This window comes from Capra hircus, chromosome 17 (assembly GCF_001704415.2).
Source record: "Capra hircus breed San Clemente chromosome 17, ASM170441v1, whole genome shotgun sequence".
Taxonomy (NCBI): domain Eukaryota; kingdom Metazoa; phylum Chordata; class Mammalia; order Artiodactyla; family Bovidae; genus Capra; species Capra hircus.
Genome location: NC_030824.1, coordinates 2,703,389 through 2,723,608, shown reverse-complemented (window position 1 = coordinate 2,723,608; position 20,220 = coordinate 2,703,389). Strand labels below are relative to the sequence as shown.

The 20,220-nt window shown below is 57.9% G+C and overlaps 3 protein-coding genes across 17 annotated transcripts in view; 2 read left to right on the top strand and 1 right to left on the bottom strand.

Annotated features, from left to right (window-relative positions):
* The window catches only part of EMID1 (EMI domain containing 1), a 41,014-nt gene extending 28,663 nt beyond the window's left edge, over nt 1-12,351 (top strand). The window contains exons 14-17 of one of the 8 annotated variants that reach the window (XM_018061031.1): nt 2,366-2,410; nt 3,943-4,020; nt 7,460-7,544; nt 11,604-12,351. In XM_018061031.1, the coding sequence (XP_017916520.1) occupies nt 2,366-2,410; nt 3,943-4,020; nt 7,460-7,544; nt 11,604-11,725 (330 nt within the window). In that variant the 3' untranslated portion in view covers nt 11,726-12,351. Of the gene's footprint in view, nt 1-2,365; nt 2,411-3,099; nt 3,605-3,942; nt 4,021-7,459; nt 7,545-8,377; nt 8,469-10,800; nt 10,883-11,603 lie in introns of those variants that run through there. The other 7 variants (XM_018061032.1, XM_018061036.1, XR_001919355.1 and 4 more) reach the window with 7 other exon arrangements.
* RHBDD3 (rhomboid domain containing 3) lies at nt 12,638-18,088 on the bottom strand. 4 transcript variants are annotated; one of them, XM_018061039.1, is made up of 8 exons: nt 17,985-18,088; nt 17,305-17,459; nt 16,252-16,342; nt 15,486-15,675; nt 14,469-14,852; nt 13,434-13,596; nt 13,058-13,345; nt 12,638-12,972 (listed from the first exon to the last, which is right to left on the bottom strand). In XM_018061039.1, exons 4-8 carry the CDS (start codon nt 15,631-15,633, stop codon nt 12,795-12,797), a joined length of 1,161 nt encoding a protein of 386 aa, XP_017916528.1. In that variant the 5' UTR covers nt 15,634-15,675; nt 16,252-16,342; nt 17,305-17,459; nt 17,985-18,088; the 3' UTR covers nt 12,638-12,794. The 4 variants fall into 4 exon arrangements, with proteins under 4 accessions (XP_017916528.1, XP_017916530.1, XP_017916527.1 ...); XM_018061041.1 differs by lacking the exon at nt 17,985-18,088 and adding an exon at nt 17,639-17,869 and having other exon boundaries at nt 16,258-16,342; XM_018061038.1 differs by lacking the exon at nt 17,985-18,088 and adding an exon at nt 17,639-17,840.
* Nucleotides 17,903-20,220, top strand: part of EWSR1 (EWS RNA binding protein 1) — a 26,761-nt gene continuing 24,443 nt past the window's right edge. For 3 of the 5 annotated variants that reach the window (XM_018061030.1, XM_018061028.1, XM_018061029.1), the window contains exon 1: nt 18,128-18,246. In XM_018061030.1, coding sequence (XP_017916519.1) covers nt 18,234-18,246 — 13 coding nt within the window. In that variant the 5' untranslated portion in view covers nt 18,128-18,233. Of the gene's footprint in view, nt 18,247-20,220 lie in introns of all 5 variants that reach the window. The other 2 variants (XM_018061027.1, XM_018061026.1) reach the window with 2 other exon arrangements.

Here is a 20,220-nt window from a genome sequence, read left to right as displayed (position 1 = left end):
AGACACGACTGAGTGACTTCACTTTCACTTTCCCAGGTGGCTCAGTGGTAAAGAATCCACCTGCAATGCAGGAGACATGGTTTGATCCTGGGTCGGATGGATCCCCTGGAGAAGGGAAATGGCCACCCACTCCAGTACTCTTGCTTGTGAAATTCCAGGACAGAGGATCCTGGCGGTCTATAGCCCATGGGGTCACAAAAGAGTCAGACACAATTTACTGAGTAAACAGCAGCAGCAGCAAGCCTCTGCAGTGAGCAGGCCTTTAGTAAGGCAGCGGCGAGGCGTCGGGAGCAAGTGCTCTGTAGTTGGATCATTAGGTCTCAGGGTTTTGTTGAGCCTGTGCCCCTGGATGGTGAACCTCACCAGCGCTTCTCAATTTTATTTTGGTTTCTCCCCTTTAAGTGGAATAAGATAGTCAGAGGGGGCTGGAATTGGGGTATTTCCCTTCTTCCACATCACAGGCTAAAATTAGCTAAAGTTGGGTATCTCCCAACTCCCGTGTTAATTAGGCACAGATAAGACCCCAGCAAGTCAGGCTCTGACAAAGTAGTTTCTCCTGTGGGCAGGCCTTGTTAAGAAGACCAGAATGCTCTGGGGCGTTTCAAGATGGTTCTTCTCCCCTCTTCCCGGGAAAAAATACAGGAGGGGATTTTTCTCCAGGGTTCACTTTAGGGCCATCTAGAACTCCTGGAGGTAAAACTCATGGAAGTGATCTGCCATGCCCCCCAACTCCACCATCAGCCCCACCCAGAGACTGGGTCCCTGGGAATTTTCAGCTCTGGGACTTGTCCACACTGAGCCTCCAGCATTTCGGCAATTACTTTTAGGCTTCACCACCCTGGCACTGGGGTCCCGGGAAGGCTCCTGCGGCACTCACTTGTGACCCACCTGTCTGTCTCTGCAGTTTGGGATGGTGGGGGCAGGGGGGTGCTGGAGGCAATGGTTTGCCTAGTGACCTTACATCTTTGATGGCTCAAAGAATTGTTGATTTTTCAGTTTGTTCAACTTCTTACTTATTGTGAGGACAGAATGGTGACTTCTAAGGTCTTTATATGCTGGACCAGAAGCCAGAAATCTGTTTTGATTTTCAATCACACTTGGAAAAAAAAAAAAAAAAACTGGTTGATGTGCCTTCAAATGTTTTTTCTGTTTCAGCCCTCTCTTCTTTCCTCTGGGACTCCAGTTACACTTAAGTGAGGCTCCCATGAGTCACTGAGGTTCTGTCAATTTTTTAAAAAATTCTTTCCTCTCTTTGTGCTTCAGTTAGAATTATTGCATAGACCCGTTGTCAAGTTAATTGATTCTTTCTGTTATGGCCCATCTTCAGTTAATCCCAGCTAATGAATTATTTCTAATATTATTTTCATTTCCAGGATTTCCACTTGATTCTTTCTTATAATTTTCACATCCCTTCTGAAATTTGCCATCTTATCACCCATTATATCAATTCCACTAGATTCTTTAACATATTTGTCATGGGTTTTTTAAAATTTAAAAATGATTTTACTCTATTTTATCAAAAAATTTTAAACTTAATAACATTTTTAAAGGTTACTTTCCATTTATAGTTACTACAAAATATTGGCTATATTCCCTGTGTTTTACAATACATTCTTAAGCCTGTTTTACACCCAATAGTTTGTGTCACAGATATTTCCAACTCCATGTCTAGTAATTCAGATATCTGGGTTGTCCATGGATCTGTTTCTATGGACTGATTTTTCTGTTGAGGATGGGTCACATTTTCTGGTTTCTTCACATGTCTAATAATTTTGTATTGCATATGGGACAATATAGATGTCATAGTGAAGAGAATCGTCCTCTGATGAGCGTTGACTTTTGCTCTAGCTGAGGGCAAGCCCTCAGCTTTGTGACTTTAGGAGGGGCAGTTCGCAGAACATCCAAGGATTAGAGAAGAGTGCCTCTACTGACTTTGCTTCTCTACTGTGGCTCCCTGCTTTCCAGCATCTTCCCCTCAGTTTCCTCCTCCTCGGGCGGTCTCAACCCCAACCTCTGACTCCTCAGCCCAGGAAGACCAAAGCTTCCCGCTTGAGCCATTTGCCAGGCGGAGAGGGCTGGGATGAGCCCTCAGAGGAAAAGCCAGAAAAGTATGGGTGTTACCCAGTGCGGTTCCCTTCTTTCTAAGGTCGGATATCCTTCAGTTACTGGCTACTCTTTATCGCTTTCCGTTGCCTTCAAACAGTTTTGTGTTTCGTTTTTTGCATTTTTATCTGGTGTTAGTCCCAACAAGCTGCTCTGTCTCTCTCTCTGTCTCAACCTCGCTCAGCCTCTCTCTCTCCCCCACCCCGCCCCCAAGCCCTCTCTCCTTCCCTCTCACTGCTCCTACCTTTCTCTCTCCTCGCAGGGAGAACCTGGCCCCAAAGGAGACCCTGGTGAGAAGAGCCACTGGGTAAGCTCTAGCCCAGCACTGACCTCCCGCTGCCCCCCTGCCCTGGACACTCAGGAGACTATATGGGGGTGGGGCAGCCCATCCAACTCCCGTTTGCAACCTGGTCTCCCCGGGGAGAGCCTTGCCAGGTCTCAGCCGCTGCCCACTCCCAGCACCCTGTCCCTCCCCAGTGGGCAGGGCCAGCCTTATAAGCAGACCTACACACTCTGTCTTCGTCACTGTCTCTGTCTTCTCTCTGCGGCCTTTGCAGGCCAGGGTGACCCTGCCGCTTCCTCCTGGGTGGTTTGGGCTGACCCAGTCCAGACTGCATGCCCTGCCCCCATGGCCCTTCCCAGCAAGGGCTTTGGCTTCTGCTCCCCTGTCTGCAAAAGAAAGGGAAGCAGGAAAACAATATCCACACAGAAGAGGGGGCCACTCCTGGCCCACTGGCCTTAGGAAAGCCGTGAAGCACAGGAAGGGAGGTGCAGAATCACCGAAGCACACAGGAGCCCTTCGGTAAAAGGGATGGGGCGCTGGACACCACCGGAAACGGTGGTACAAATGGTACACGTCGGAAATGGTGAATCATAGGCAGGGAGGCCTGGAAACCCATCATGGACCCGGTGTCCATGGTGAATGAAGTCAAGGGACCTAGATCCATTGTACCCAGAAGACGTACAATTAACATAAGATCCTCAACACCATCACAGACACAGGAGACCCATGAGGAGGGGAAGGAGAGGCCTAGAAACTGCCATGCGCGCCAGAGAACCATGGAGAACGAAGTAAGAAGGTCTAGAAAGCGCTGTGCACAAAGGGAGTCTAGAAACTGTGGCGTGCACAGAAGACAGAAAGCATGGGGGCGGGGACCCGGAAGCCTTCAAAGCCACCAGAGGGAGTTGCAGTGAATGGATTTCAGGGCCTGGAAATCCGCGCCCCCCACCAGCAAACACGGAGGAAGCACCAGAAGCCCCACGATGCAGGGACCCGGAAACCACCACCGCCAGAGGAGGCATTTGGAAAATGGACGGGATGGGGGCAGACAGGAGAGGCCACTGGGGTGTTCTTCTGGAGGCTGGCATTGTGCCCGCCTCCCTCCCCCACCCTCCTCCTGGTGCAGTCTGGCTGGGACGCCCTGCTTCCTGGCAGGCACTAGTTAATGAAGACATGGGGAGCACCCAGCTCCTGCCCTGCCCTCTCTGCTCCTGACTGTGGGTCAGTGATGGATACAGCCGTGGGAGCCCCCCACCATGCACGAGCCGTCCCCTGTGTCTTCCCATGACTCGTGGGGCCCTGCTACCTCTCTAGCAAGCCTCTCCCAGCCCCTCGCTGCCACCCTACTCGCTTCCCCACCTTCCACCCGCTAGTGGCTCCAGTCTCTTAAGCACACTGTCAGCATGGGCGTGAGCTGGGCTGGGGGTCAGCTAGACCCAGGAGATCCCAGCCCTCTGGCTCCTTCACTGGCTTCTTCAGAGGCCTGGGGGAGGTGGGAGAGGTGGGGTGAAGGCTGAATTAGGCTGGGCAGCCCCATCCCTATATGGGGGGCCCAACAGGAAAACAGATGCCTGAGCTCTCTCAGAACAGACCTCAAACTCAGAACCACCTTTGGGAGGGACTCCCGCCGCCATGAGGTAGCAGGGCCTCTGCCCATCCACCTGCCTTCCCCTCACCCACCTGCTCTCCTGTCCCTGCTTGCCGCCTGCCTGGGAGGGAACCTGCTGGGCTGGGGGCTGCATGAGGCTCTGGGGGCTGGGGGGCCAGCTGTGTTGGGGGCAGGTGGGGATGAGGTACGCATGGGGAAGGGCTCCTGTACCCACACTCCACCTGCTAGTCCCCACTTGGTGAAGCGCTTGCAGCCATTGACCTGTCTGTGGCTCAGCAGTGACACCCAGTGGTCATGAGGGTGCGCTGCAGGCACTGGCCCGTCCAGACCAAAGCCCATACCCCTTATTCAGATAGGAAAAACTGAGGCCCAACTCCACAGAGTGAATTGTTGGCAGAGCTGGAACTGAAGCCCAGGCTTTTCCCAGGGCTTGGGGAACCAGCTAACTTTCCCCAAGCACCTCCTTAGTGGTGCCAGGCCGCAGACTGGGCACTGTGGACACAAATGTGATCTGGACACAGTCCCCACCCTCAGAGTGGTCACAGCAGGGGTGGGGGGCGGGAACAGACCAGTAACTAGCAGTGACAGGACAGGGGAGCTCAGCTGTGACGGCAGGGGGCAATTCAGCATTTTCTTGGATGAGGAGACTCAGGCTGAGGCCTGGCAAAGGGCATTCAGGCAGAGAGGAAACATGTGCAAAGGCCCTGGGGCACGGGCAAGCCTGGGGTGTCTGAGGAGCTGCAAATACTTGGAGCGACAGAGGCTGACAGGCAGGGAGTGAGACACAAGTCAAAGAGGCTCTGGGGACTTCAGAGGCCATGTTGAGAGATGTGAAGTTTGTGCTGTAGGCAGTGGGGAGCAATGCATTGAAATGTTAAGTAGGGAGTGATGTGGTCAGATTTTTGTTAGCAAAAGATCCCTCTGATTACCACGTGGAGAATGGATGGGAAAAGGGAGCAACGTGGGAGCAGAAAGAGAGACTAGACAGGAGGCTGTCCTCGTCATCCTGGCAAGAGGCTGTGGGGGCCGGAACTGGGAGGGGGCCGGTGAAGATGGACAGATGTCGGTGGAGCTGAGAGACACGTGGGTGCCAGTCTGGCTGTGGGGTGAGGGGGCGAGAAATTAAGGGAGATGTTTACAATAGAGAAGGACAGAAGACAGCCAGGAGCAGCTGGCTTTCTTCTGGGGAAGCTTTCTCCATGCGGAATGTCTGCGTGACAGCTAAGGGGCTGTCCAGCAGGCCCTGGACACGCAGGCCAGGCTTGGGGGCACTGGGGCATCATCGGTGCAAATAGCAGGCCACTTACACAGAATATTGGGTTTTTTACATTTTTCCCCCAGGTTTTTACTTTGAAAATGTTCAAATATAGAGAAAAGTTGGCTCAGTGACTATCCTTATGCCCTTCCTCTGGACTGACCAGTTATTACTATTTGGCCATGTCTGTTCTTTCGCTCTTTATATACTTACAGACCTTTTTTCCTAATCCATTGGAAAGTAAGTTGCAGACCTCATCTACATCTCCCCCAACACATCAGTGTGTGTCTTGCAAGAGCATGGACGTTCTCCCAAAGAGCCACAGTACCACATTCACCCCTAAAAAGGCTGACATGAATTCAGCCACTTAATATACAGCTTACCTATAAAGCAAATGGCAACCCACTCCAGTACCCTTGCCTTGGAGAATCCCATTGACAGAGGAGCCTGGTAGGCTACAGTCCATGGGGTCGCAAAGAGTCGGACACGACGGAGCGAATTCGCTTCACTACTATAAATTTTACCAGTCATCTCCAAAATGCATTTTGTAGCTGGTTTAAAAAAAAACCCAAACAAATCCAAGATCAAATCAAGATTCGTGTATCGCATTTGGTTGTCAGGTGGCTAGTTTCTTCTAATCCTGAACTGGCCCCCTGCCCTTCTCTTCCTTCTCTTGAGCTTGTCTTTTGGAGACTGCCCCTCCGTCTGGGTTTGCCTGATAGTTCCCTCAGGGGGAGATGCGGGTGAACTGCCCTCCACCAGCTGGGGAGGTGCTGCCCTCTTCCTGCATCTCGTCAGCTTCTCCACTGTCCCTGCTCCAGCGGCTTAATGTGGTTTCTGAAGGTCATCTACTTTTAGATGGATGTAATACTTGAAGAGGGGTCACTTCAGGGTGACCCCCCAGCTCCATGGCCAGGCAGTGGCCTGAGAGTAGTCCCATCCATGTGATGTGGACAGGACAGCCAGATCATAAGGGGCAGTCCTAGCATGGCGAGGGGCTCATTCAGAACAGCCACATCGCGAGGACTCTTCTGGTTAGATGTTTTTTGTGGGAAGAGCTACCTTGAAGGTAGCAATTGTACCAAGATGCGTATTATACCTCATCCCTTCATTTAATCCGCACTAAGTAAAGGACCTGAGAGAGGCTCCCAGACGTGTCAGGGCTGGAATAGTTCGCGCCGTTCTGGGGCTCGGTCAGAATTAAGATCTCTACATCTCGGAAGTGTCTTTAGTCTGGACTAGGAAAGAGGAAGGAAGGAGTGAGGGAGTGTGGAATTCTGACAAGACCATGGGCCTTATGCTAGGGGGAGGAAAGGACAGACAGACAGACACTGGGAAGAAGTGAAGGTGAGGGCTAGCTGGCGGTCCCTGACCAGAGCCTTGGGCAGCGTCAGCACTACTTGAGACAGGAGACCCCGGAGCAGGGAGGTCCAGGGGAGGGGTTTGAGGGGTGCTGGAGACTCAGCTGAGACGAAAGGGCGGGGCTGAGGGCTTGCCTCCCACGTGTGCAGCATATGGACCTGGAGCTGTCAGAGCCCTTGTGAGGAAGGGGCCCAAAAGGACTAGGGAAGGGGGCACCTGGGCCTGGACTTCAGCCTTGCCAGCATTTTAAGCCTAGCTTCCCAACAGTGATGCCACTCAGACATCTTCTGATTTTACTCTGATATGTTCATTTGGACATGAGTGGGAAGACGATTGGAAAGTAGCCTGATCCCACTGGTGGAGTTAATTAGCTGAGACAAACACAGTATTGAAGGCAAAACTGAGTCAGTTCAAAGACCGCTAAGTAAACAAGAGTGCAAGTGGCCCAGGGATGTGGCAGGAATCCTGCGGATGTGATAGCAGCTGGTTTCAGGCAGCAGAGATGGAAGAGCGGCTGGGGCTCTGGGGCAGCCTCAGGGCAGGCCCTGGGACAGCAGGGCTGCCCCTGCAGACTGGCCTCCCCCTGCCCCCAGTGCAGCAAAGATGTGCAAGGCTGTGGGCAGAGAGCAGACAGCTGGGTGGGATCCTTCCAAGGGGGTTGCTTCTGCCTGCCTTGACCCCCCTCCTGCCTTCTCCGAGTCTTGTTCCGGCTGTCCGTGGGCCCTGGGCTGTGGCAGGTGGTGAGGGGCTGCGGGTGCATGTCCAGGGTGGGGCATGGGCCTCCAACAAGCTTTGCAGGGCCCCCCTCCCCTGCCCCCTTCACGGCTGCATCTGTCTCTTTCCTCCACAGGGGGAGGGGTTGCACCAACTACGCGAGGCTTTGAAGATTTTAGCTGAGAGGGTTTTAATCTTGGAAACAATGATTGGGCTCTACGGTGAGTAGAGACAGACGGACAGACAGCCCAGCCCCCGCCTGCCAGCCTTCCCCAGGCCCTCCAGGGTGGAGCTGCCTGGGCCCAGTCAAGAGGCCGGAGAAGGTACCTGACCTTCTCCAGGTGGGGACGTGAAAGGTCAAGACCACCCATCCCTCGATGACTGGTCCCATGAGTCCACAGGGGAAGAGAGGAGCCCCAGAAACCCGGGCCCCCACCCCTGTGGTCAGACCTGGGGCTCCGGAAACTGTGGGTAATGTGGTTTCCAGGTCTGCAGGGATGCCACGGCTGACAGATTTTGAGTCTGAAGGGAATGATGGGCAACAGAGCCAAGCTCCAGGGCAGCAGAGGATTGTGGGTAACAGAGCCAGACTGCAACAGTACAGGGGATTGTGGGTAATAACATCAGAACCCAGGCCACCAGGAGGATTATGGACAGCAGATCCAGACTCTAGGCAGAGCCAGTGTGCAAGTCCACGGGCCAGCAGGTCACAGGGCCAGACTCCAGCAGGGCAGGGGACTGTGGGTGACGCAGCCAGGCTCGAGTCCCAGGGGATTCTGGGCTAGGTACCACCCTCCAGCGCTGACCCCAGGGGCGCTCACTAAGCAGGCCCTCCTGGCCCCAGGGTGCCCCATGAGTGGGCTGAGAGACCCTCCCCCAGGCAGTCAGCCACCAGTTCTCCACCCTCTGGTCACTGGAGGAGCCAAGTGAGCCCCGTCCCCTGAGGAGACACCTAGGTCCTGACAGAGGTTCCTGCCCTTCCCCTCAATTCCCCGGCCCAGCCTGCCCCCGGAGGTCAGACTCGCACCGTCTGCTCTTCTCGATCTCCCATCAGGCTCCTAGCTTACAGAGCTTCCTGCAGCAGCAGGCTCAGCTGGAGCTCCTGGCCAGACGGGTCACCCTGCTGGAAGCCATCATCTGGCCAGGTAATGGCAGGGCGGGCAGGCAGGGGCAGCCCCTGCCAGGAAGGGCCTGGGAAGGGCCTGGGGACACAGATGGCACCTCCCAGCACTGGATCCAGACTAGCAGCCACCACCCCCTCTTCAGCCCTTCCATCCGGCCAGCAGATGGTGTCTGGCACAGAGAAGGTTCTGGTTACTAGTTCCTGAGTGATCGAGCACCTGCTCTGTGCCAGGTACCTCGCCGGACAGGTTCCAACAGATAAGACAGACACAGTCCTGCTCTCGTGGAGCTTAGGGAGCTGCTGTGGGCGGGTGGGGAGGGGAGCCCTGGACCTGGGTGTTAAACCCAGGATGAGGAATACCACAGTGGGGTGAGTACTGGCAACCAGGAAAGCACAGAAGTGCTCCTGATGCAGGCTGGGGCATGGCAGAGGGCATCTCGGGAGGGCTTCCTGGAGGAGGCATCTAGGTGGAGCCTTGAAAGGCAAGGATGGGGGGCAAGTGAACAGGCAAAAGGAATAGCATGGCCAAAAGCCAAGAGACCAGAGAACCCAGAAGGATTGTTCCGTGAGTTTGCTGAGGGGTGAGAGCTGAGGGTAGACGATCTGGCAGGGCCCCGTTTGAGAAGGTCCTTGAATGCAGGCATGAAAAGAGGTTAGCCCCACCTGGCTGACACAGTGAGGCTAAGGAGGTCTCCCCGAGTTAAACTGGAGTCTGTGGCGGCCCTGGAGAGAGGCAGGGATTGACTGCCCTTGGGGCTAACCCTCTCCTACCTGCAAAGAGGCCCCAACAGCCACTCTCCTCCCAGACGCCCCGTCTCTCAATGCTTCAGTGCACATGGCCTCAGACATCACACGTAACCTCATATCTGTTCTACAGATGGGGAAACTGAGGCCCCCAGCAGGAAGGAGAGCTGAGGTCAGAGCCGTCTCCTTCATTTGGCAAAAGTGTAGGGCACACCAGCTGCGTGCTGGGTCTGGGCAGGTGCAGAGGCCAATCTCAGGGTACCTGCCTTGGTGGCAGGGGGTCTTCAGCATCTGTAGAGATGAGGGGCGTGGGGAACAGGTGCGCCAAAGGATGTGTGTGAGGGGAAGCCTTCCTGCGAGATGGGACTCTAGCGTTAGTCATGGAAGGCGCCGAGTGCCAGGAGGAGGGGAGAGGGCAGCCCCCACAGAGCCCCGCCCACTGGGGGTGGGAAGGTGTGCGGGGTCTGCTTCCAGAGCTGCTGAGCCACAGGGCTTCCCCAACTTCTAGAAACGTATCCAACCATCTCCCAGACCTACTGTTCTCCCAGAGGAAGGACCAAGGACCAAATCCCAGGCTCTCAGCTCTCTGTCAGGTGCCCCCACACCCCCTCTCAGGAGGAGGACTGGGACAGGAGCCAGAAGGGACACACTGTGGCCTTGACTCTGTGTCCTGGCCCTCCTTCAGCAGCCCACAGAGGAAGTGCCAGGCACCTGGCAGGGCCCTTGTCCACTCAGTGTGGCCGGGAAGGGGGCTGGGGGAGCAGGGGAGCAGAGGGGATGGAGCCGTCCCCACTGATCCGTCATGCACAGATGGGCTCGCGCTTAGACTGTGATCGAGAACGGTAATAGTAATAGCTGTCACACACCTGGGCCACCTGGGCCGGGGAACTTCTATTCCGCATCCCCAGTCCTTGTAACATGCGTTCTAGGTGGGCAGTACCATGCCCACCTCACAGAGGAAGAAACACAGGCTCAGAGGGCTCGTGTGACTCCCACAATGACACAGAGAGTTGTGAGCCCCCGGCGTCCCCTAGGTCTAGCCGAAAGCTCCAGCTCTTCGGGCTCCATCAGCAGAGGTTCCCCGATCCCTCTGCTCTGCTAGGCACTGAGGGGGGCCCAGGGAAAACCAAGGCCCTGAATTTGGTCATATCAGAACAGCATCTCAGGACTGACTCACAGTGACCAGACCTGCAGGAGTTGAAAACACCCCAGCCTTGTGACACTCAAGACCCAGTATTTACTGTGAAACTACTTTCCACTCCTGGTCACCTTAAACACTTCACTGGAGTGTGACTCCAGCAGTGTCAGCCCCACGTTCCTCTGGGACTTGCTCAAGGCCGCATGACTGGAATACGGTGGGGCCAGGACTTGGCCTGAGCTGATGCTGGGACCTGAGCTCTGGGCTTCCCTCCCCCCGTGCTCCCTGGTTTGGGGCATGAACTGTCCCTTGACTGTGACTGCAGATACCTGTCTGCCCCAAATCTCAGTCCAGAGGTTCACGGGACACAGGGCCAGGACACTGGACAGTTATGACTATGAGGGTACAGCCGCTTGGCCTTCAGTGCGCAGCTGATGCACAACCAGAGTCCAAGTGTTGGTTCTGTGAACAGGGTTTTAGAGGCTCAGCCAAGTCCTCCATCCTGGGACTCTCCCTCTGGAAAAACAGTCCATCCTTCCAACTTGCCTATCCCCTCATTTGAGAAGGACTGAGCTGATAGTGACAGAAGGCTTCCTGGAGAAGGTAGGTACTGATCTGGGTTCTGAAGGATGAGTAGGAGTTTTCCAGGTGGGGAAAACACCAATTATTCAGTTTTACTTTTGGAGGCCAGCTAATTCACCATAGCCAAATCAGAACTGACTTCAACAATTACTGGAGTTGCCCAGGGCCTCTGTATCTGGACCATCCCCCAGGTTTTAGCAATCAGACAACTGAGACCCTGACAGAGGTCCGAAGCTACACAGTAGTTCAGTGGCAAGAGCCTAGCCTTCCTAAACCCTTCCCCACTTGGGTTGTATAACCCAACGAGAGAGAAAGAGTGATGCCTGGCCTTAGTTTACCCAGCTATGAAATGGGAATGACTCAGGGCACACCTCCACATCCAAAATATGTTAATGAAAAAGTACTTTTTCATGGCGCATCCACTACATACGAAGCATTTCAGAAACATGGTGGGTTTATCCCCACCTGTCACAGAAAATCAAGCAGAGGCCCTGAGTGCTCTAGTTGGGTTAGGGGCTAGTAACTCCCAGGGGGACGGGCACTAAGCAGCTTTGCAGACCCCCTTCTTTCCCACAGCTCTGCTTCCAGATGACAGAGCCCCACCCCTGGAAGGCCAAGGGCAGGTGGGTGCCTCACACAGACCTCACTAACCTGGCCTCTCTCCGTCCCTCCCTCTCTTCTTCCCTCCGGCAGAACCAGAGGGGTCAGGGGCAAGCCTCGCCGGCACGGGCACCCCCAGCCTCCTGCGGGGCAAGAGAGGACATGCAGCCAGCTACCGGATCGTGGCCCCCAGGAGCCGAGATGAGAGAGACTGAGGGCGGTGGTGGCCCCTGGGGGAGGGCCAGCCAGGCTTCCCTTCCCAGCCTGGCCTGGGCCAGCTGCCTCTGGGGTCTGCCTGCCTGTATTTATTAATATCCTCAGGGTCCTTTCCACCACCAAGGCCTTTGGGTGGGGGTCTTGGTCCTGGCACCCCGCGCACGTCTGCTTCCTATGAGGCTCAGCAGGGACTGGGGCCTGAGAGGGAGGCGCGGCCCAGGTGAGAGGTGAGGCCTTGCTCAGGGCCCTGGGCCTCAGTTTCCCTCTGTGAAATGGGGTGATGCAGGTCTGCAGAAGGCAGCAGGTTTGGAGCTTGTCTCATCAACTGCCCAGCCCTCCACACGCCCAGGGATGACGAGGGCGGGCAGTCTCTCCTCCCGGCTCCCCAGCCAAACCTGGGGGGCCCACCTGTACCCCTCCTCGTTTTCTGGTGCTGGCTTCCTGACCCTGAGGTCGAGCTACCTGATCTGACTGGATGTTCGGGGCTCTTTGTGTCAGTTCTGACCCCTGTACCCTCAGCCCCTTCCATGGTCCGGGGGAGGGGGGCTGTCTGCTTCCACGGCCGCTTGTGACAGCCCCAGCAGGTAGATGCGTATCAGCCAATAAAGGCCCCGCCTGACTGCCCGCTGGCCTGGTCTGTGTGCACTTAGATGGAGCGGCCGGCAGGCCAGCAGCTCTCCTCAGTGGCTTTCACTGTCCCCGAGAGCCGTGGAGCCGGGGCTCCCTGGCCATCACCTGGGTAGCTGGGGGACGGGGTAGAGGGCAGAGCAGAGGCTCAGGCTATCCCCACCCCCAGCCAGGCGTCCAGCAAGAGCGCTGCCCTCCTGCAGTCGGCCATTTGTTCACTGCTCGTTCATTCATTCAACCCCCTGACGCCAACCTAAGAGTCAGACAAGCACTGCCCCACGAGATCCAGGCTGAAAAGTGAACTGGGTTTTATTCTCAACAGTACCGGGGCAGGGTGCTGGGGGGCCACCCTGGACCCCCTCCTGACTCTAGCAGACAGGGCTGGGGCTCCAACGTCCCCCTCACAGGCCGGGCTTCTTCTCACCTGAGGGCCTGTCTATGCTATGGGGGCCCAGGACCCTCAGGGTGGGTGGGCCCTTCCCTCCCCTGAGTCACCAGCGCTTCGGTGCCCACTTCCCCGCCGACCAGCAGTGCAACGGCCCCCTCCACTCGGCCCGTGGCTGCCAGAGCCACCACCGCCTGCTCTGTGGGGAAGCCCATGCGCTCCAGCTGCTGCAGCCTGCGGCGGGGGAGGGGGTGGGGAGGGAGGGTCAGGGCCGCCTCCAGCCCCCACAACAGGGCACCCCCCACCCACCCCACCTTACCGCAGAGAGGAGACGGAGGACTTAGGCAACCAGAGTGGGCTCTCGGGGCCCTGGGCTGGGCCTTCAAGCAGCGAGGCCTCAATCCCCTCTTGCAGCATCTGCTGGTCCAGGGCTGCCCACAGCGGGGTCCCCTGGGGGAAGCCAGGCCCAGACCAGGCCAGTCCAGCCTCTGAGGAGCCCTCCCAGAGAGGCTGCACGGGCTTCAGGCCTGGTGGGATCGAGGCTGAGCCTTCACTGAGGGGCCAGAGGCTAGGGAAGGCCATGCAGGGAGGTCCAGGGGTGGGGGGCCTGGAGGGGCAGAAGCAGAAGGCGGCTGACTGCCAGCCACCGGCACGGCTGTCACCACCAGGGCCGGTGTCCTCGGCATCACCCTCACCTCGCTCCGGGAGGATGGGCGACGGGCAGCTCAGCTGGGCCACCTGGGGCGGGGAGGAGCCGGAGCGGCCAGCACCCCGCCAGGGCCCGGCACAGGACACCCTCCTGCAGCGCCTGCAGCCGCCGCTCTGAGAGCTCCAGCCACCGGAAGGCCCCGGCAGCGTCTGTCCGCCCCGGGGCAGGGCGGCTGGTCAAGGAAAACCACATGCAGCCGGGGGAGCCCAGGCCACATGCCAGGCCCCGTGCCCCGTGTGTGACAGGCATTCCCTCCTGTCTCCTCACCGTGGCCCTGCCAGAGTGGTGTTATCACTCTCATCAGGGTGGAGGCTCAGAGAGGAAAACGGACCCGCCTGCAGCTACCCAGCCAGCAAGAGGTAGTGGCATGCCTCATCCCTAAACCCATCTCACCCCAATTCAGCTGCCCCCCACTTGCCATCCCGAGCCCTGTGGGCCCGCTCAAGTCTGTGACACCAGGCCCACCCCTGGGCACTGTCACAGCGAGGGCAACATGCTCCCCTCTCCAGGATCCGGCCGGGCATCCTCAGTCCTAAGCAAACCCCAGGGCCAGCCTGTGCCCACCTGTTCCCTCTGACTGCAGTGTCGCCCTGAAAGGCATTAAGCCTGTGTTTAACACACCCGCACCAGGCCCCCTTCTGGGGCCAGGAGAGCCCCAGGCTCCCTTTCACCCTGGCCCTTCGCCCTCTACGCTGACTGCGGGCCCGTGCTCTCCTCGTCCACCATCTCATCCTGCACGGCCCGGGTGTAGCTGCCATCTCCACTGGGATGTCCAGGCTAGGCGCCTCCCAGGGCCCCTCAGCTCCCAGGCTCTCCTTTAAACTGTAATTGGCACCTCTGTGTGGCCACGAGCCCCCAGTCCCCAGCCCAGAGCTGGAGAGAGAACACTCAGAGATGCCCCTTGGGATGCGTGTGAATGAGGGGGCCCTGACTCCTCGTGCCAGTTGCTTCCCTGGCACCCTGGGGGCCCAGCCATGGAGCCCGCACATCCACAGCAGCCCTGGGCCCCGGCAAAGGATACAGGCCAGGCCGGCGAGGAGGCCGCAGAAGAGCTGCAGGAAGGGTGGCTCGGAGCTGAGCAGTGGTGTCAGGGCGAGCAGCAGCCACGGCAGAAGCCAGGGTGGCAGGGCCCCCCGGGGCCGTCGAAGGCGAGAACCCTGCCCCGCCAGCATGGCCAGGTGGACCGGCATGTACCCACAGCCCCCGGCTGCACCGGACACCCCGAGGCCTGCCAGCAGCACGGCCAGCAGCCCGGAGGCCAGCACGAGCAGGCTGGAGGCATGCAGGAACCGCAGCGTGCCCAGGTGGCGCTCCTGCTGCCAGCCCGATGTGGGCAGGAGTAGCAGGCTGAGCAGCAGGCTGGGGAGGGCCGTGTGGCCCAGAGCATGTGTGAGCAGCCGGTGTGCTGGGGGAGAGAAGGGGCTTATGTGCCAGGTTAGGGGCTGTGTCCCCCGAGTCTGGCCCAGGTGTGCTGGGGCCGTCCACCAAGCCAGTCTCCCCTCCTGGGGAGCCAGAGCCTGCCCACGGCCAGCACTTTCACCCCTGGTCGAGGGGATCAAGGGCTTCCAAACACTATGGCTACCCTCCCCACTGCTACTTTAAGTAGAACAAGCCAGACCCAACCATCAGTCTTCTTAGAGCACCCAGCCATAGGAAAGTCACTTCATCTCTGTGAGCATCATTTGAGCTCCTCCAATTCTTGGGAAACAGGTGCCCAGCTCCCGCCAGTCCTCAAACCCCTAGCTCCTCCTCCCTATTTTCGGGCTTAGCTAAAAGCCTTAGTTTAAGGGAAAGCCACCAGACAGGGGAGCCATCTGAAAAGAATTCCTACTCACAGGCTCCCACCCCTGTGCTGGCCCCTCTGCCTTCCCTCCTCGGCTGTGGTTGAGCTGGGCGCGCTCCTGGCCAAGGCAGACCTTCCCCAGGGCACTGGGTCCGACGCCTGCCTGACCGCTGCAGGACGCATGTGCTCCTGCCAACTGGTCTCAGGCCCTACAGCAAATCTCCTGCCTCCAAGGCTCATGTGGCCGGCCCTCACCCTGCCTAGGGTCCAGCAGCAGCTCTGGGGCCAGGACGAGGCTGGGGCCGGCCCCCAGCAGCCACAGGGTGCTCATTAGCAGCATCAGGACAGAGGAAGCCAGAGGCAGTGCCGGGGTCGGTAGGCCAGGGGGGCCTCTGGCATGCATAACTTGGCTGAAGGTGCTCAAAGGTGGCCGTGGGACTGTGTGCTAGGGGTAAAGGAAAACAGTGACAACAGTTATTATTGCAGCTTTTATCTGACCTCCTTTCAGCTACCATAGCAATAGCACCATTTTTCAGAAGTAGAAACCAAAGCTGGAGAGGTTGATGCAGCAACTTGGCCACATTAGAGCTCAGAGCCTAGCTCTGTGCTCAGCCACCGCTGTCCCCTATGTGTCAGAGCGAAGAGGCCAGGCCCCGATGGGCCCTGAAAAGGTGCCCAGACTGGGGAGCACGGGGAGCAGGAAGTTGAACGGGGACGCCAGGCTCCCCAGTTTGGGGGGGATTTGTGCAGCCCCACCAGGGCAAATTGAAGGCCATCTTCTGCCTCCCTATTCCCTCTGGCTACAGACCAGCCACCTTCCTCCCGCTCCCCTCCACTGACTTAAGAGCTCCAGGTGGCCTCAGCTGCCCTTGACCGAGGGGGCGAGGCCAGCCAAAGGGCAGGCAGATTAGGGAGCAGGTGGAGCTGGAGGGCTGGAGGAGGGGCAGCTGGAGTCCACACCATGACACCGGACAGAGACATCCCCCTCCTTGAGCCCTGATCGCAGCCCCTCTGGCCCTACCCTCACTTCCACAGGAAGATTCCAGGATCCACTCCGCTTCTTCCTGTTGTCTCCTCCTCTCTGAGCAAGTTTAGAGCCTCTCCTTCCTCATCTGTAAATTGGGGATTAAGAAAATTTACTCCTTGTAGGATAAGAAAAAGGAATGGACTAGGCAGGCCCACAGCTCCTGCTGGATAAATGGCAGCCACCCTGGCCGTCCCCACCAAGGGAGAGGCCTCAACACGGAAGCAGTTGCTCCAGCCCAGCTGCCCTCAATCGTGCCAATCCCCTGCCCACGAAGCAAGGCTTTCTCTCCAGTGTTCTCCCTCCTCACATCCAGCGTGTCTTCTAAGCCCTGCTGGAATCCCCTCACTCTGGTACCCTAGCACGTCTCAGGACTCCAACTGAGCCAATGTCACAGGAGAGGAAGGGAAATCCCAGAGATAAGAGGGCTGCCTCATCTGCTCCCTTGTCAGGGGCATCCTTGGCATCAAAACCCACCTGCCACTCTCTTGCAGAAAAAAATATAGAAAACTGCTCCGCCTGCAATGTCTTTCGCTCCATCTCTCTAACAGCAAACTCCTACTCATCCTTTGAAGCCCAGCTCAAAGCACCCCTCGCCCCCATCATTATGGAGCCTACCCTATCTAATGAGTAGCGCTTGGCCAGTTTTCTAGGCAGGTGGTCTGAACTGGGGGAGGAGGGATGCTCCTCTCACTCACGGCCAAGTTTCTCAGAGCGCTCCTAGCACACAGCTCATGCTTTGTATGTGTTCGTTGAAAAGAAAGACACTAGCTTTGTTCCAGGTCCCGCTCAAGGATTTGAATGAGCCCTGCCCTTTGCTGGACCTGGGCATCTGGCTGTGGAGATCGGGTTGAGTCCAAGAAGTCGGGCTGGTGTCAGCCTTGCGGCACTGCTATCCTCCTGCACCCTCACCATCACCCCCCTCCCCCCGGCGTACTTTAACAAGAGTAAGAGGCTTGCCCTCGGACAAACTGAACTGGGATCGGAAAGCTGCAGAGCTCAATCTCTTTATCTATAAAATGGAGCTGTGCACCCTCAGACCCCGCCTACCTCTCCAGGAAACCGGAAGGACAGAATGGAAAGATAGGGCCGGGAATGATTCTTCCGGGTCATGGACAGTTGGGCGGGGGTCCCGGGTGTGGGTGAGACTCAGCTTTGTGACTTTAGGAGATGTACCCAAATTCCTTGCGCCTCAGTTTCCCCTTCTGTAAAAACAAAGAGTGTTGGATGAGGGCTGATTAAGAGTCTTCGCAACCTCGACCGTTACTCGGGGTGGGGGGGGGGCGGGCCTCTCGGGCTGGGCGCTACGTTCAGGGCCTCGCATCCAGCCCACCGGTCTCGGCTCCCTCCCCCGCGGGCCGGGCCACGTGTCCGGGGTACTCACTGCGGAGCGCGCCCCCCGCCCCCCGAAGGCCGAGTGGGGCCCTCGGCTGGCAGTCGGTGCCCTAGCTTCCCGCCGAGGCCCGAGCGCCCCGAGCCCATTCTGCTCGCCCTCCGGCGCGTGACCCCGGCCGAGCGGTCGGCACGCCACCCCCTCCGCCGCCGCCCGCCGATTAGTCAGCAGTTGTTTAAGGCCCGGGTCCCTTCCCCCTAGTGTTCCCGCCGGCCTCCGTTTTCCTCCAAGGTAGTCTCTTCAGAGACGGTCCCTAGAACCAGCGGGCGTAACCATTCCCCAAACGACCAGGCGTCGACCAAAGAATCACTCCGGCTCGTCACCGAGATCCGCTCACCCGCCGCGCCCGCCCCCGCGGTGGTTTTTCGGGCCGCTCATCACATCCGGGGCTCTTTAGAGAGAATTAGGACTAGAGAGGCGGGCGCGAAGGACGGGAAGCGGCGGGTCATTCCGCCTTCCCCCTCCCCCGTGGCGGGGGCCCGATGGTAGCGCCTGAGGTTGCGGGTCCCGCGCCTGCGCAGTGCGGCGTCTAGAGGAACAGCGAGAGGGAGACGGACGTTGAGAGAACGAGAAGGAAGGAGAGAAAATGGCGTCCACGGGTGAGTGTGGTGGGACTGCGGTCGCGCCGGCGACGGCAGGGCCGCCCAGATTGGGGGCCGCTCGTCCTTGGGGATGGCAGGGACGACTGAGTGGGCTTTCCCGAGAAGGGTGTGAGGTACCCGCCGCGGGCCGAGAAGCTCGATGGCCGAAGTCTCCCTCCGCTCCTTCCCCTCCCCCCACCGGGCAGGCCGGCTCTGGAACCTTCCGGCGCCCCCGGCGCGCGGGGGGCTGGAGGCGGCGGGGGCGCGCGGGGCCTGCCTTGGCCTCCATTGTGTGGCGGCGGTCGGGCCCCGAGATCCGGGCCGCTCGCCACGTGGGCGGGGCCTGAGGCTTCGGGGCCCCGCGTGGGGTGGGGGGGAGAGTTCGGCCAGGCCTCGGGCCCGGCACCCCGAAACTGGAGGTGGGGCGGGCGGCGGCTCGAGAAGCCGCAGGCCCGCGTCTTTCTGACTCTCCTCACCACAACTCCATTTCCAGGCCCGCAGCCTGGGCCCGAGGCCGACTCTGCCTCTCCGGGAAGCCCGGGGTGAGGGGGGGGGGGCAAATAAACAAAAAAAGGCCTCGCGGACTTGTGAGCCGAGGGGCGCCGACCTGTGAGCCGGAGCCCCGTCGTCCTTAAAGCCGGGTCGGCTGGCACGTCGTCCAGGGCTGCCGAATTGCTCCCCTCGGCGGGTTTCCAGCCCCCACGCCGAACTTCTGCCCGACTGGGCTTTAAACGGAGCGCCCCCGCCCCACGCTCCGCTTTACAACTACCCAGTCAGCTGCTTCTTAAAGTTGTTTTTTTAAACCATTATTAGTCCTTCTTTCCGCTACAAAAAGCAATTAAGCGGCTTCCCAGGGCCATTTTTCATCAAACGCGGAGGGAGGCCTGTTGTATAATGAAGCCAACCCGGTTCGCAAGGCCAGGAATCCACCACCGAAAGACATTTCTTGGCCTTTTTGATTTAGGAGAAACAAAAGGCCTCGGTCGGCGTTTGAATTATGCTTAAGTAATCGTCTCGCACGTTTATTCGCTTAGGTTAAGCCGAGAGAGGCTAGTTTATTTCGTGGTCTGACAGAAGAGAGCGGAAGGAGGCGCGGACTGGACTTTGAAAGAAAGCCCGGGGTGGGATCTGGAATTTGGTGTGTGGGGTGGTCCTTACCGCCCCGGGGTGTGTAAGAGAGTAGCCTAAACGGAGCTGCAGTGTGCAGTCCGTGCACTAACTGCGGTTGTGGATCGGGTGGGGAGATTTTTGCCTCTGGGGTTCTTCTTTGACAGCCTGACTCCAGGCCTTGGAGGCAGTTAGAGGAGAGGGAAGATGGGAAAAGCTTTGGGTCCTTCCGAGTTTTAATCCGAAAAGGGTCCAGAATCAAGCAAGGGCAAGACAGCTTTGTGGTCTGTACACAAGCAGGTGGTAGATGCTGGCTGTTAGTGCCAGGGTACAGAGTGCCCCTGGAGGAAAGGACTCTGAAACAACCACAGTCCAAGACGCCTTCTGGTGGGGAATGGTTTCCTCAGAGCCCTTTCCTCCTCCCTCTTCCCTGCAGTGTTAGGATTTTGCAAGGGGGAGTGCTGCTCTCCTTCGCCGTGAAAGTTTGGGGAGTACACGTGTGTGTATTTAAGTGTGTGTGTGTGGACATGCCAGTTTTTCGTTCTCCTTTGCTCCAGCTCTGTGTACTGGTGACCGCTGCATACTGTATTAGAATTGCAGTTGTGGTTTGTGTAGACATGCAGCAGGTCTGACGGGGGTCCTTTGAGGGAATCCTTAACTTATCTGGGCTTCAGTGTCCTGTCCTTCGAGATGACCGGCTTAGGCTAGACGTTTGAAGAGCTTTTTGAACCCTTAGTTTCTGATGTTACAGCTCTCACGGCGTTGTCCTGAAGTGACTTTCTTTAACTTATGATGTAGTCTGAAGCTCTAACTCTCAACAGTTCCAATCGTGACTGCCTGAAGTTTCTAAAAGCCACCACATTGGGCAATATTCTTAGCTTTTCT